This window comes from Camponotus vicinus, unplaced genomic scaffold (genome assembly GCF_025532165.1).
Source record: "Camponotus vicinus isolate PSW18456_S1 unplaced genomic scaffold, iyCamVici1.0 SCAF_1, whole genome shotgun sequence".
Taxonomy (NCBI): Eukaryota; Metazoa; Arthropoda; class Insecta; order Hymenoptera; family Formicidae; genus Camponotus; species Camponotus vicinus.
Genome location: NW_028141945.1, coordinates 14,363,692 through 14,380,928, shown reverse-complemented (window position 1 = coordinate 14,380,928; position 17,237 = coordinate 14,363,692). Strand labels below are relative to the sequence as shown.

The following is a 17,237-nucleotide window of genomic DNA, read 5'->3' as shown; positions in this document are numbered from 1 at the left end:
CTCATTTCTAACAGTTCATTTATATTCCTTCATACAATCTCTAGCGGGAACCTATTTTCGTTTGTACATACAAAGCAAATATTGTTACGATTTGACCCCAGAAGCCGATAAAAAAACTGTAATTTTTCAATCTTTTTAAAATTTTTAATATAAAATCAAGAGGTTCCTGCTTTGTTTCTGTATGTACTTTAATCGTGAAGAAGTATTTATTATTCTGTGCAACTAATAAAAAGATTTCGGACAAAAATGAAATATGACATTTTATTAGTAAAACAAGACTCCGGCATCCTTTTAATAAAGCGGTAATTATTGAATAAAGTTACGCCAATAAGCACCGATTTTTAGCCTCCTTGTCGAAATTTTCTTTAAGGAACCGCTTTTAACGGAAGAAATATGATTTTTAATACAAAATAAAGTTTTTCGCATTATTACGACGCATTAGAATATTGCACAATAGCAGCATGACATAGAGCCGTAGTGGCGGAGCGCTTACGCATACTACCAGGCGCGCGGTTGACTGACGTGCGCCCGTCTAAAGGTCGGTGCTCATTGGCGCAACTTTATTCAATAATTACCGCTTTATTAAGCATTATAGAAAAAAATTATTCAGAACTTTTCGATTTTTAATCAGGTATAATGCTATAATTCTTTTTTTCAATCTGTAACAGTTATTGCGGATGGTTTGAAGACAAAAATCATTCGATTAAATTGCCTTTTCTTTTAAAAATTGATGAAAAAATGAAGATTTACGCCACAATTTCCTGCCTTCTATTCTTTTCTATTTGTGCACTGTTATGTTAGTACTATTAACCTTCAAATGCAAAATATTTCATGCATTAATATTAATAGTCATTAATATTAATATCTAGATAAAATGTGCACACTATATCACCTTATATATAGTGATTAGACGGCATAAAAGATTTAATGTTAGTATATATCGGATGTAACTGTTAATGCTCACATATATAATTATAAAAAAAATATATATATATATATGTATATATACTGATACTGACTATATATATTTCTTTGTGTAATGGAACAAATTTACAATAGTTACAATAATTTATTTATAAAGTCTTCCGGTAAGTAATTTTATCTTTTCAAAGTTCCTCAAATACTAGAAAAGAGTAATGTGCATTAATTATAAATAGAGGATTTCTATATTTTAATAGGAGTTTATATTGTTATTATTTATTTGTACAATTTCGAAGTAAGAGTTAAGTTTGTGCTATAATTCTGGTATTTGATAAATTAAAGTGTTTTATAAATATTTTATAATATATGAAAAACAAAAATTTTTAAAATGAAGGAAATGTGATGTGAAAAATTAAATATAGAAAGTTTGAATTGTCACGCTGTTTTTTACATAAAAAATAAAGATATGCGGATTATTTTGTTAAAATGCATATATCTGAATCTAACATATTATATTGTGTTAATTTGCAATACAAAGAACCATGTTAAAAATCTCCATTTTTTTATCTAGAAAATGAGAAATGGAAAAAACCTATTGGATATGTTTTCGACGCTCATAGACGATGAAAACATAGATTAGACTGTGAAAAACTTGAAAATTTTTGAGACTATCAAACATTATACAGGGTGTCTGGAAAAGGGTTTTGCAGTCCCGAAGTGTGAAGGTAGATTGGTTCAAATTAAGAAGGAAGGTCCTATACTATTTTGCGATATTCGCAATAATTAACGAAAAATTAATTAAAGAAGATCGGCCAATCTGCGTGAGTAGAAGCGCGCGGCGACAAGAGTTGTTTCACTGCAACCTTATACTAGGCACGCGGCGAAGCGGTGAATGGGGAAGAAATGGTGAGTGAGCCCCGGAATAGTATAGGACCTTCCTTCTTAATTTGAACCAATCTACCTTCACACTTCGGGACTGCGAAAAATTTCCAGACACCCTATATGAGAATGACTAAAATACAGCAATTATTATTCCCAGGTATGTGTCATTCTTGGCAGTGAAACCTTTGGAAACATCATATACAAAGTTTTTCGAGTCGCTGAATTAAAACCTGGACTCCTATACTCGAAATCATTAAAACCCAAGCCCTTAAGCTAAATCCCTAAGCTCTTAAATCCAAAGTCATTAATCCTAACGCTTAGACTCATAACCTTAAATCGCAAATCTTTTAGCTAGGAACTCTTAAACTCTAATCTCAATCTTAAACATAAAAAGTTTAAACATATGAAGGAGAGTGAGTCCGTAGGGCTGCCCAAGTGCTTGAGTATTTTCCGAGAAATAAACAGATAGACCACTCGAGCACTTGAGTTAGGTATAAACAGATAGGTCGCTCGAGCATTTTTCGGTCCGCGATACGAGTAGTCTCTGTGTCGTTGCGAGAGCGCGAAGACGTACGTTAGACGAGCGTGTCTCTTTGTTCATATTAATCTAGTAATCCAACAAATAAATATCTCAGTCATTTGCCCTGAAAAGTATTCTATTCCATTTTAGATCCTTACACCAAAATATCCTACACGTATGATCTACAAAGCGGGAACCCTTCAATGATTAACTTTTGAACCCTAATTAATCTTTATTACTTTATTATCTCTTGTTCTTCCGTAGTATTAATAATAATGTTGCCAAATATTATTAGTAAAACCAAAGTACCAAACTAAATATTATTAGTAAACCAAAGTAAAAAAGATTAATTAAGATTAAAGCGTTAAAGGTTTAAGAAATTGGGAGTTTCGGGTTAAAACATTCAAGATTTAATGTTTTGAGATCTAACAGTTCAAGAGTTGAGAGTTCAGTGTTCTAGGACTGAAACTTGAAGGAGTTTGAGTTTAAACATTCAAGGTTCGAGGGCTTCCCAGGTAGCACACGTTCGTTTTATATATGTTTCTTAAACGTATCCAATATTTTTTAATCGTAAAGCATTAATAAAGAACGTTTCTATAGAAACGCTTTATAGTTAAGGAAACGTATTTTTCACGTTTCTATAGACAAAATAAAAACTAATTTTTATTAATTTCAAATTAATATTAAATTATATATATATATATATTGTGACGTGACGCCTGGCGGCACGTCACAAGGATCGCGAGATCCAACCGGGAGGAATTTTTGGGCCCTCGTCCTCCCCTGATTTAGGGAGAGAGAGCGGATTTTGGGGGCGGGAGTAGAACCGCCTCCCTTGCGTAAAAATTTATTTTTTTATTATGGCGATAGTAATATTAAGATTAGACGCTACTGTAATGGGGGACGCTAGCGGAATCTCACCCGGTGACTCGACACGGCGCAGAGGACCGGACCAAGAGATACGGGACGAGCGGAGGCGCCGACCGGAAGGAGAACGCCGAGCTAAGTACCTCTCTTTCTACTTTCCTAAAATTGTAACGTCAATTTAAGACTTCGCTGCCGCCCCTGTAAACCTCCCTATACTCAGCAGGTACGAGGAACAATCGGGGAAGGTCGACCGAAAAATGAGATTGAACTCCGGAACCCCGAAAACGGAGCCGTTGCGGCCGAATTAAGCGCTACCGAAGAACCATAATAGTTACGGCGAGCGGCTACCGTAAAAACCCCTCACACCGGGCTTCAACAGGAGGGCCAAGAAAAATAATCAGAGAAGAGACAGGGAGCGACAGGCGCGAATACGGCCCTGAAGGCCGCAGGATTAATTGAGACGCGTGACGATCCTGAGGGTAGCGGAAGCGCCACAAGTGGCCTAATTGCACATTAACTTGCCGGCGTGAATCCGACGGGCCTTCCGCTCGTCACTGTTCGGCGGACTGGCGAGGAGCACGACGGCCCAAATCCATCGATTTTCTCGAGCGGATGCCGAGAGCGCCGAGGACCTCACGGAGTCATCGGTGAGACGAGCGTCGACCCCATCAGGCCGTTTATCGTTTAGAGTACCAGGTAGAATTAGCTCGAACAATGTCGGTGCCGTATAGCTGCCGTCATTAAATTTATTGTGAAATTCTTTTCCCGCGTTCTCGATATTTGCGTCTTAGAGTATGACGGCCGGCCGAAAGACTTTGTTCGAGCTCTCGTAAGATTAAGTGCCCTCTCTCCCGAATATGCGCCGACAGTCAAATTAATTGTCTTTCTTGTTGCGTTTATTGTGATTTTGTGAAAATCTTTGCCTGTTAACTTTCGATACGACGAGCTCACACACACATACGGCGATCTCGATATTCGATAGCTGGCAATTGCGTTGCAGCGTCGACTCGCATTCCGTGTATTATATCATAGAGAGTAATTGTTCGCGTTTGATCTAGTGTGTCTTTTATGAATTAATCGAGTCGTATCTAAATTCTTTTCGTTAACGTGTAACATATCGGTAATTGATAATCCAATTCATTGTGTAAAGAATTCACTCATTTTGCGTCCGGCTATTTATTCTAATTTTATAATTCGCTCTCTTTCTTTCACGCCGGGTAAATAACATTAACCGGGCGAGTAGTGCGGTAATCATTATTAAAAATTTGTCTAAATTCCTAGCTGTCGAGGCTCCGACAAGCCTCGCATAGCGCGGAATTCCAAAAACTTTCTCAACGCTTTTTGTCAATGCTGGACATGTGATACCGCGGTGCTTGTACCCGTACACCGGCCCGTTGCTGCCGATGATAAAATAACTAAAATCGATTGTATAATTTTTCTTCTCCAACCGCCCGCGTCGATTTGATATCCAATATTAATGTTCATAATTATTTACGCCAAATATATTTTAACTTTTATTATCTTAATAGCTTGTGTTATTTTCAGCGACCTTGTATTCTCGATCCTTCCTAATTAAATTGGAAATTAAACGGACCGCCCCTCTACCATTCTCGATACGGGGCTAGCCGAGTGTCCGTCGCGATAGCTTTGAAATTCTTTCGCTTTCTTTTAAGTATCGTATATCGTCCAAAGACTTTATTAGAGCGGTGCGTATTCCCGCACCTGACGCCCATGCAGATTTAGAGTTGAAGTTTTGAAGAGAAATCGCGCCGAAGGTGTGCCGTGGGCCAAAATCACCGGCCACAATTATCAGCCCAGTATCAAAAAAATAAACGGTCACAATATATATATGTACAGGGTGTAAGTGAAATTTTCGACCTTACGAAGTAAGGAGGTAGATTGGTTCAAATTAAGAAGGAAGGACTTCTACTGTTTTGCGATATTCGCAATAATTAACGAAAAATTAAATAAAGAATATCGACCAATCTGCGTGAGTAGTAGCGCGCGGCGACGAAAGTCGTCCCACTGTAATCTTATACTAGGCGCGCGGCGAAGCGGTGGGCGGATCGCTCTCCGAGACATTAAGGGGGCGTGCGATATATCGCAATACCGCGCCGAAAAATGACCCGTTCTTTTAGTGACGAGAAAATGATGCGCTATCATTTCCACACCACCTTGCGGTAGATAGCATGGTGCGCTTTTTTTATAGTGGTTTCCCCCATAGGCCTATTCCACTCTCAATTTAATGCGAAAATTGTTCAAAATGCCGTTAATTACCGTACGCTGAATGTATCGTAAATGTAAAAAGTTGATGACAGTACCTTCACAAAAATTGATCCGTGGTTGAAAATCGCTCGATAAAATGTGTTGCACACGTTGCTAATGATACGGGCGTAATCCGTTACACGTAAAGCGTGATGTATCGCGAAAAACCAAATTCATGTGCCACACGACGCACGCTAGTTTCAGGATTTTCATAAAATGCTTCAAGAATACTTTCTTCATCTCGTACACGAAGCCGCACTGCTGGACCGGTTATCGCGATATTATGCACGAGACCCAGTTTCACATAATTATTGCACAACACGTAAAATTGTACGTCCACTTGGTTTTCGTGGACGCCCGGAAAATCATTCCACGTAAATTACGGCCGCGCGATAAGTATTTTCTCCCGCTAGCCCGTATGCCACAATCATATCCGTATATTCCTGAAGAGTATATTCCTGAACACTTCATTTTCACTGTTAATTTACTACGCGAACACAAGATTTTTACTAAAACCGTCTGAGCTCTTGCATGCTGTTGCCAGAGTGCATACGCCAGCAGCACGCAACTACAGCTGAGCGGACATGTGAGTGTAATCATAATGCGCAGGCGCCGAGCTCACACGTACGCTTACACATGTCCGCTCAGATGTAATTGCGTGCTGCTGGCGTATGCACTCTGGCAACAGCCTGCGAGAGCTCAGACGGTTTTAATAAAAATCTTGTGTTCGCGTAGTAAATTAACAGTGAAAATGAAGTGTACTCTGCAGGAATATACGGTTATGATTGTAGCATACGGGCTAGCGGGAGAAAATACTTATCGCGCGGCCGTAATTTACGTGGAATGATTTTCCGGGCGCGCACGAAAACCAAGTGGACGTACAATTTTACGTGTTGTGCAATAATTATGTGAAACTGGGTATCGTGCATAATATCGGGATAACCGGTCCAGCAGTGCATCTTCGTGTACGAGATGAAGAAAGCATTCTTGAAGCATTTTATGAAAATCCTGGAACTAGCGTGCGTCGTGTGGCACATGAATTTGGTTTTTCGCGATACATCACGCTATACGTTTAACGGATTATGCCCGTATCATTACCAACGTGTGCAACACATTTTATCGAGGGATTTTCAATCACGGATCAATTTTTGTGAAGGTACTGTCATCATCAATGTTTTACATTTACGATACATTCAGCGTACGGAAATTAACGGCATTTTGAACAATTTTCGCATTAAATTGAGAGTGGAATAGGCCTATGGGGGAAACCACTATAAAAAAAGCGCACCATGCTATCTACCGCAAGGTGGTGTGGAAATGATAGCGCATCATTTTCTCGTCACTAAAAGAACGGGTCATTTTTCGGCGCGGTATTGCGATATATCGCACGCCATCATCATGTCTCGAGAGCGATCCGCCCACCGCTTCGCCGCGCGCCTAGTATAAGATTACAGTGGGACGACTCTCGTCGCCGCGCGCTTCTACTCACGCAAATTGGCCGATATTCTTTATTTAATTTTTCGTTAATTATTGCGAATATCACAAAACAGTAGAAGTCCTTCCTTCTTAATTTGAGCCTATCTACCTCCTTACTTCGTAAGGGCGAAAATTTCACTGACACCCTGTATACACACACACCCACACACACACATATACAGGATGAGCCATTTTAATTAACGCACGCAATTATTTCGGAAACAAAGCATTTTAGAGAAAAATGTTTCAGACAAAAGTTGTTTGGTTTCGAGGGGGCCATAAGATGGTATCATTGGTTTGACCTTAAAGAGTTATTTGAAGGTCACATGAAGGTCACCTTCAATTTCTTAAATGGAACCTACTATTTGTCATTGCATATTCTTGTAGCTTATCTTGATAGCTTTCCAAAACACTATAATTAAGTACCTTTTCCTTAAGTACTTTTTGAGTTATGAGGCTTGAAATAATTTCTTAATTTTACATAAACCGTAAAATATCTTGTAAAATATTCATTTTTCGATTATCTTACCTTAATACTTTTACGTACAAACTAATGAGAGGAATCAACTGGGGTAAAAAAAACACATAGTTGTTTTGAAGAAAAAATATGTAATTTGCAATTAACAATTCCATATTTTTTCTTAAAAACAACTATGTGTTTTCTTTACACCAATTGATTCCTCTCATTATTTTGTACATAAAAGTATTAAGGTAAGATAATCGAAAAATGAATATTTTACAAGATATTTTACGGTTTATGTAAAATTAAGAAATTATTTCAAGCCTCATAACTCAAAAAGTACTTAACAAAAAAGTACTTATTTATAGTGTTTTGGAAAGCTCTCGAGATAAGCTACAAGAATATGGAATGACAAATAGTAGGTTCCATTTAAGAAATTGTAGGTGACCTTCAGGTGACCTTCAAATAACTCTTCAAGGTCAAACCAATGATACCATCTTAAGGCCCCCTCGGAACCATAAAACTTTTGTCTGAAACATTTCTCTCTAAAATGCTTTGTTTCCGAAATAATTGCGTGCGTTAATTAAAATGGCTTACCCTGTATATACAGGGTGGCCCATTTTAATCCATCCAGTCGAATATCTCGAAAATCAAGCCCGGGAGAGAAAAATGTTTCAGACAACAGTTGTTTGGTTTCGAGGGGGCCATAAGATGGTACCATTGGTTTGACTGTGAAGATTCATTTGAAGGTCACGTGAAAGTCACCTCAATTTTTTTAAATGGAACACCCTATATATTTTTGCACATTCTTTTAGCTCATCTCAAGAGCTTTCCAAAACACTATAATTAAGTTAGTTTTCATTAAGTACTTTCCGAGTTATGAGGCTTGAAATCATTTCTTAATTTTACATGAACCGTAAAATATCTTGTAAAATATTCATTTTTCGATTATCTTACCTTAATACTTTTATGTGCAAAATAATGAGAGGAATCAACTGGTGTAAAGAAAACACATAATTGTTTCGAAAGAAAAAATGCAATTGTTAATCGCAAATTACATTTTTTTTTACTTTATCTTATATCTCATTATTACTTATTCATTATCACTTATTTTTTGTTACTTTATCTTATATCTCATTAATTATAGTCAGTGGAAGTAAAATTTTACTGTAAAATTAGTAATAGCTAGTTCGTTTGTTTACCGCTACGGTGCGCTATTTTTTTCGTATTTAAGTTTCAGTCATGAGAATTATATAAAGCTTGCAAAGTGCGACAGATGAAATTGAAAGTATCGTTTCGAGTTAATTTTTGATACAATCTCAATAGAGGAACTTCAGATATTAAATCGATTTTACAAGTCGGACAAGTAAATGTCCGAATAAACGAAAATGATCTGTTCATTATATATTGAAGATGTAAAATAAATCATCATATATTTAACATTCAGATTCTAATATGTATGTAAAAATAAATAAAATTTTTAATTTTATACGAAGTAGATAAATTAATATTACTGATTAAAACAGTCAATATTATTGATTTTTCAGTGAAATATTATTGATTTACAGTGCTATAATAACTTATAACTGCTGTATCAGTGACTCTGTTTACTGCTTTGAGTGATAATATACTGATTCATTTTTAAAGAGTGTGTATGAATGCATTACTTTATTAATTCTATAAAAAAACAAACGTTGAACGAATAAAAGAAAAAAACGTATTTTAAACATATTTTAAACATTTTTTAAACGTTCTTTTTATCAGAAGAGAAACATATCTCTTAACGTTCTCCAAGTGGACATTTTAACAAATCAGAAACGTTTTCGAGAGTCGGTTATGAAACATTTCAAAGAAACATTTGTGAAACGTTTTTGGAACGAATATGTGCTACCTGGGTTAGAATTCAAGGAATTAGGATTCTTGAGATTAGAGTTTAAGAGTTTCCTGGCTAAAAAGAAACTCTTAAATCCCCCCCTCTCTGTCCAATTAGTTCTGGATAGCTCAGTGGTCTAGAGCAGTTGCCCGGAAAGCGAAAGACTCGGGTTCGATTCCCGATCCAGCCACTTGCGCCTCACATATTTTTCTAGTCTGCGAATATTGTTTTCTAGCAATTATTCGTTAGGCTGAAAAATGTATGAATGCTCTCTCCACAGGATATGCGTCAATGCCGTTGCCACGGATGGATTCTGTCGCTCGTTGATCAAATGGGCGTAAAGACACGTCCGACCTCCTCCCACATACATCCCTATCTTTCTCTGGAAAGGAAACTCTTAAATCCCCCCCTTAATCTTTGCGATTTAAGGCTATGTATTTAAGCGTTAGGATTAATGACTTTCGGTATAAGAGCTTAGAGGGTATAGCTTGAGGGCTTGAGATTTAAAGATTCCGAGTATAGAAGTCCAGATTTTAATTTGTAGCGACCCACAAAATCCTATATATATGATGCTTCCAAACGTTTTTAATGTCGAGAGTGACACATAACTGAGAGTATTAACTTCTGTATTTTATTCACTCTCGTATAACGTTTGATAGGATCTCAAAAATTTTCCTTAGAGTTTTCCATGTTCTAACCTATATTTTCATCATCTGTGGACGTCACGAAAATATATCCAATATGCTTTTTCCGTTTCTCCGTTAGGTAGAAAGACGGAGATTTTTAACATGTTCTTTTCTTATATGTATTTAAATGTTGATGCAAGATTGTGCAATATTATTAAAATAATATTTACTGTATATAATATCTATATATAAATTAATGAAAGACCTCTCTCAGCCTTTTTTATTAAAAAAAAAATTAATGCACAATGTATGCTGAAAGAGGTTTCTCTAAAGCCTCTAAATCTTTTTAAGGAAGATTAATACACAAGGTATATTCTGTTATAAAAATTATATTACATTTTTGTACAGAACCACTAACTCGCGAATGGCCATTGATATCCTCACCATTTCCATTAATGTTCATAATTTTTGGATATTTGTATCTTGTCCTTTATGGTGGTCCACGCTACATGAAAGATCGACCACCGTATAAATTGAAAACGTTTATATTGCTTTATGACTTAATACAAATTTGGGCGAACTTATGGTTCGTAAAAGAACATATAGCTTTTGGTTGGTTTTCAAAGTATAATATAATATGTTTACAATTACCAACTCCGGATTCTTCAAATACACATAGGGTATGTTTTTACAATATACATATAATAATTAGTTATTATTGATTATCATTAGTTATTGATATAAATTACATTGTCTGTTAAAAGAAACAAAATTGCCAACAATTTTTAAATATAAATTTTACGAGTTATAATAGTTCCAACTTCTCTCGAAAAGAATCAAGACAGCATTTAGGAAAATATTATATTAATAATTATCAGACAGATCTCCATTAGCACAAAGAAACAATTGTCTAATATAATAATATTCTCATAATTTATTCAATCATATATCAAGAAACATGATCAAGATCTTGGGAGAAATTTGATTTATTTTATGAGTTTAACTATTCTATAATTCTTTTAATGAAATTCTATTTTATCATTCGTTATTATATTTATATCCTAGATAATGTATTTCATTTCTCTAATATGTAGTATTTTGTACACTTTATATTATCAAAATTGTGTTTTAGATGCTCAATACTATATGGTGGGTGTTTTTATTGAAAATATTCGATTTAGTTGAAACTTGTATATTTGTATTAAGAAAGAAACAGAATCAGGTTTCTAATTTGCACGTGCATCATCATGTATCTAATTTAGTTATCAACTGGCTTTTTTTAAAATACTTTCCGGAGGAGAGGTTGACATTTATTTCTCTGCTAAATTGTACTGTGCACGTAATTATGTATGTGTATTATTTGAGCTCTGCTCAAATGGGCCCAAAATATCAACCAATTCTACATTTTTGTAAACCTTTCATAACTAGAATACAAATGGTAAGTTATTCGTTATAATATTTTATGTATACATGTACATACTCATATATATATGTATGTATATATATGCACGCACGAACGTACATACGTTGTGTATGTGTGTAAATCAGTGTGGGTAAAATATGTTTACTGGGAAAAAAGCAATCTCCACAAATTCTTTTTATAAAACAGTAATTGCTGCGTTCTTAAAATACAAAAAGAAGACGACGAAAATTCCGCGAATTGGTTCGATATCTTCAAAATTTATTGAAAGTAGAGGATTGTTGTTCAAAGAAATAAGGATATCTCACAGTATCTAGAAGAAAATGCAAGATCAAATCATTAAGAAAATACATTAGCGTAAATATTTTTCAACTGCGAAGATTGAAGATTTTGTACAAGTCAATTATCAAGCGACGCGATAGTGTTGCGACGCTATGATAAAACTATAGCTATAATATAATTGGCAGCGGCTACCTGATGCTGATTTATCGACTTATTTATTAATCATCATAAAAATTTTAATACGCTAATGCCCGATTTCACCAACTGCGTTTAACTTTAATCTTAGGTTAACTCACTTTTTGTATCTTTCTAAAATAATAATCTTTCGGTGATAAGCCTTTTAAAAAAAGGGGAAATGGATTTTAACAAAAAGCACTAAAATCTTGAAGCTAAGTGTTCATTAATCATACTTCCAACAATCATTTCAAGATCAATGGAAGCATTTTAGAAAAAAATGTTTGAGACAAAGATTTCTTATTTCTCGTCAGGAAATTCGAATCTGGGCTGTACTTCCGAATGGGGAACCTCTTCGATTGGGATGAAACTTTGCACATAGCTTCAGGAGATGATATTAAGATCAACTGTCAAGGTTTTATTCACAGGTTTTGAATGATTCAAAAGTTATGATCAAAAATATAACTAAAAATCGATACCAAAAAATTAAGCTTCAATGATCTTGACTTTGACATATGTTGTCAAGGTTACTGTCTTGTCCTTCACATTTAAAAAGTTTTAATCGTCGTTCGTTGTTTATTAAAAAGTTATGAATAAAAATGTTTTATAATGTATGTGTAATTTATCTATTTATTATTTATTTATTTATTTATGTGTAGTAAATCGAAGAGAGAGAGAGAGAGAGAGAGAGAGAGAGAGAGAGAGGGAGAGAGGGAGGGGCTTTGTCCATTCCAAAGAGCTAACCTAACCTAGGGGGGAGGGTAGAACTCACTGTGTCTACGCATGTACTTTGCAAGAAAAAACGAAGTTTACATAGGTTTGCAACTTTTCACGCAAAGGAAGGTTTGCCTCAAATCAAATTTTAATTTTAAATCGGAAATAGGTTTGGGTTAGGTTCAAAAAAAGGAAAAAGAATAAAAATTAAAAAATTTTAATTTAGTTTTGATTTTTCACAAAGATAAAGGATTATATTTCTTTATAAAATGTTTTTTATTTATAACTTTTTAATTAACAACGGCCGACAATTAAAATGTTACTCAGGACAATAATCTTGACAACATATGTCAAGGTCAAGATCATTGAATCTTAATTTTCTTGTATCGATTTTTAGTTATATTTTTGTTCATAACTTTTGAATCATTTAAAACCCGTGAATAAAACTTTGACAATTGGTCTTAATATGATCTCCTATGTGCAAAGTTTCATTTCAATCGGAGGGGTTCCCCATTCGGAAGAACACCTCCGGAATTAAAAATTAAATGAAATTAAAAATATCATCAAACTGAGCATACCTAGATTTAGTTATCAAGATTTTAGCGATTTTTAATAAAATTCACTTCCCTATTTTTTAAAAGGCCTGTGCGGTGATTAGGGACACTTTGTGTAAGTTTCCCTTTTCCCTTTTTTTAAAATATAATGTATTAAGAGAATTACGATATGTCTTAATCGATCAATTAAATTAATGAGAACTGATTCTTTATACGTAAAACAAATTTCTAGTTTGCAAATAAATAAATAAGCTAAATCAATAATAATAATTTATAACTATAAATTGTATAATAAATAAACTAAATCAATAATAACTTTGATTCTTTGCATAATACGTATAATTAAATTCATTTTCATAAATAAGGAAATAAACTAAAAGAATAATAATGAAATTTATAACAATGAATTACGTAATGATTTATTATATCAATAGCATCAATTAAATCAATATTAACTTTAGCTTCTTGTATATACTTGTAACTAATATAGTATATAAAAGTTGATACGACATAAAATAACATAAAATTAAAATATAAAGTAAATTTAATTTAACAAAAAGCAGTAATCCTATTAAAAAGCTTACAAAGATAAAAAGATACAAGAACATAAAAAATATGCTAACTTGTATAAAACAAAAAAATTTAAAAAAGTATCTAGCCCTAAAACCTAAAAAATATAAAAACTAAAAATAACTTCTTCCTAAAAAGTCCTCCAAAAAATAAAAAATAAAAATGAAATATGTAATCAATAATTATAACTAGCCAAGAAATACATAGAAGCAATTCAATTTGTGAGGGTTTGGTTTGAAATAATATTTGCCATAATGTCAATCTTACCCTTATACAGAGATATTATACATAGATTTTTTTCCATGAAATTAAAACGCATTTCATTTTTATTAAGAGAACTTGATTTTTAAAGTAAGTCTAATTTTTGTATGATATATAAAATAGCATTATTATGTCGCAGATTTTATTGCAAATAAATTATCTAACTGTTACTGTGCCATAATGCCGATCATATCGATTGTCAATTTACATATATTAATTAATACATATATTATGTGGAGATATAGCATTACATGAAGATGTGATTATAGGAAGATATAATATATGTGAAAATCTAATAGTATTACCTAACTGTTCAGTCTCTTGAATAAAATCAATATCTTGTTCACAAGATAGGTCAATAAGAAGAATATTTACTAACGACTTTTGCTGATCTCATGAAATCACCATGAATCAATGAAGATTACATTTGATAAAAAAAATAATCAAGAAGTCATTCGACATGAATGATAGTGCAGAATGGCCATATTATAGGATGCGTTATCTAAATTTCGTATGTATGTCACGCTCTATTATAATTAGTTGTATTAATTATTTTTACACATGGAACGGCGGTGAGAAAAAAGAAACGCATGCAGCTGTTCAAATTGATATTCAAAAAAAAATTGGAGACTGTACTTTTCTCGATAAATATATTTTTTATGTACATTTACATTATTATTACTTTTTACCTAACACACATACATTTATTTTGATATTTTTTTATATTGATTATTTTGATATTTCAATTTAAGTGATATAATGTATATTTGTATAATTTTTTGTTTTGCGAAATTAGATACAGTTTCTTGTGATGATAGTATACTTCCTACAGATTTTGAATCCAGCTTGTCAAATACGTTTGAATCATTATTCATCTCACGTTGTATTATCTATATTTATTGTAAATTTACTCTTATATCTTTACTTATTTTATGATTTTTATAAAAAAAATTACACTAGTACACCTAAAGAGAAAAATAGTTAATATCAAGAAATAATACATTATGTACCAATAATATCCGACAAAATTTGACTCTTGTTTCTAACACGAATAATCATTTTCAATGAATTTTTTGCTTGTTAAATATATTTTAAATATTTGAAAATAATTTTTCTTCGCCCCTCATATATTACATGAAAAATATTCTATTTCTTCTTAATACTACATTATGTGGAAAGTAAGTACTTTGCATTTACATAATATAATAGAATTATATTGCAAAAAATTAATAATATTACCGCATATAAAATAGTAAGACTGCACAAAACTCGAGTTATTGCGAGATATATTAAAATCATACCGAAACAAAACATGTATTTTAAATGTCAAAGTTGATACTTTAATATTATATGGTATTAAAATTTAGAAAAAGAATTGGATACTATAACGTTACAGTAAAAATTCTCAAAATCATTTCTAGTTTTATTAACATCATTTCTTTTTTAAACTATGATGTGTTGCCAAACTTGGACAACAGATTCGTATTTAGTAAGCAAAAATACATTGAAAATAACTATTCACACTCGTATTACAAAAGTAATGTTGAACAATTACCAAACAATTAATTATGTTCATACATATTTGATGTTAATAAAATATATTGTTATATATATATAAATTGAGCATAAAACACAGTGTTGTATTATTTAATATTATTTATTTCTTTTGCTATTTTATATATATATATATATATATATATATATATATATATATATACACATATATATACAGGGTGGGCTATTTTAATCCGTCCACTCAAATATCTCCAAACCTGTAAGTTTTAGAAGAAAACTTTTTACAAAAAAGTTGTTTGGTTCTGAGGGGGACAGAAGACAGGAATATTAGTTAGACCTTGGGTGGCGTTGTTAAGGTCATATCAAGGTCACATTGAATTTTTTAAATTGAAATCCCTATTTTTTATTGCACATTCTTGTAGCTTATCTCGAGAGCTTTCCAAAACACTATAATGAAGTATTTTTTCATTAAGGTCTTTTCGAGTTATGAGGTTTGAAATAATTTCTTAATTTTACATAAACCGTAAAATATCTTGTAAAATATTCATTTTTCGATTATCTTACCTTAATACTTTTATGCACAAAATAATGTGAGGAATCGATTAGTGTAAAGATGTTAGAGAGAGCATGAGTGATGGAAGGACGTCACGAATTAGAATTTCAGTTTTCGAATGTCACACAATTAAAATATATTTAATAAAGTATTTACGCTATTAATTCGTGGTTTTCTTTTTTCTCTTTTCGCGACAGCTAAGGAGAACGCACTTTCTCCCTCAAGCGGAGGGTTAGCGGACGCGAACAATTAGACGACAGCAGGCGCGAGTCAGCAAGCCGCGGGCTCGAACTGTGGTCGTCGCGAAATACACGAGCTCGCAAGCCACGAACTCGACAGCGGTTGTACAGCGGTTGTACAGCGGAATACGCGAGCAACGAAATAGGTAGCGAAATTTCCCAAGCGCGGGGAAAATTATAAGTAGCTCTGATAAACACTTTCTCCGTGATAAGCAACGGTAGAATGATCGGAGGGCTCGAAGAGCTCAGTTTATATATCCGGGGAAACCGAATGTTCCCGATACATGACTAGCAGCTTTTCATATAGGCCGATTGTCTAACGGGCGATCAGCTGTTTTGATTTTAAGTGTTTATTTCTCGAGCCTGTTTACTCAAGGCTCGAGAAAAAACCGGCAGCGTCAAACAAACTCATCGAAAACAGTTTCTGTTACCTACGAAATGCCTCGTACAATTTAATATAATAATTAAATATTATATTTCACGCAATTATTTCCGACTTTATTTCCGAGACTTTATTCGTTCAATGCGAATTATGTCATGAGAAACGCGCGCTCTTATATAATACTTATATTCTCGGAATCGAGGCATTACGACAGCTACAAAAATTATTTCCATGTTTTGATAGAAAGTTCGAGCGCAATCCCACGAAACACAACCGACTTTCTCAGTACAGTGAGTCTTGCTGTATGCCTGAAATTCTGTTATTAGATTTAGTCGGATTTTGCTGTCAATTTCCGACAAAAGAAAACATAATTATTTCTAAGAAAAAATATGTAATTTGCATAATTACATATTTTTTCTTAAAAACAACTGTTTTCTTTAATTTTTGGCAATTAATATGTTGTCATCTTTATATTGTTTCATTGAATAAGACAAGGAAAAGATTGTTTTATTAGCTTTACACGTGTATATTATATTCTTGGATATACATTTTTATTTCCATGCAAATAATACACGATAAACTTCGATTCCAGGGCTTGACTTATAAAACATTCTATGTGGTTATATTTTTACGATTAAATATAATATTTACATATACAATATTTTGTTCATAATATTGAACAT

The 17,237-nt window shown here is 33.3% G+C and overlaps 1 protein-coding gene across 3 annotated transcripts; it reads left to right on the top strand.

Annotated features, from left to right (window-relative positions):
- Positions 1–945: 945 nt before the first annotated feature.
- Positions 946–15,491, top strand: LOC145976528 (very long chain fatty acid elongase AAEL008004-like). 3 transcript variants are annotated; one of them, XM_083107682.1, is made up of 4 exons: positions 946–1,088; positions 10,299–10,570; positions 11,023–11,328; positions 14,662–15,491. In XM_083107682.1, exons 1-4 carry the CDS (start codon positions 1,040–1,042, stop codon positions 14,848–14,850), a joined length of 816 nt encoding a protein of 271 aa, XP_082963808.1. In that variant the 5' UTR covers positions 946–1,039; the 3' UTR covers positions 14,851–15,491. The 3 variants fall into 3 exon arrangements, with proteins under 3 accessions (XP_082963808.1, XP_082963824.1, XP_082963818.1); XM_083107698.1 differs by lacking the exon at positions 14,662–15,491 and adding an exon at positions 14,220–14,531; XM_083107692.1 differs by lacking the exon at positions 14,662–15,491 and adding an exon at positions 12,081–12,911.
- Positions 15,492–17,237: the final 1,746 nt, after the last annotated feature.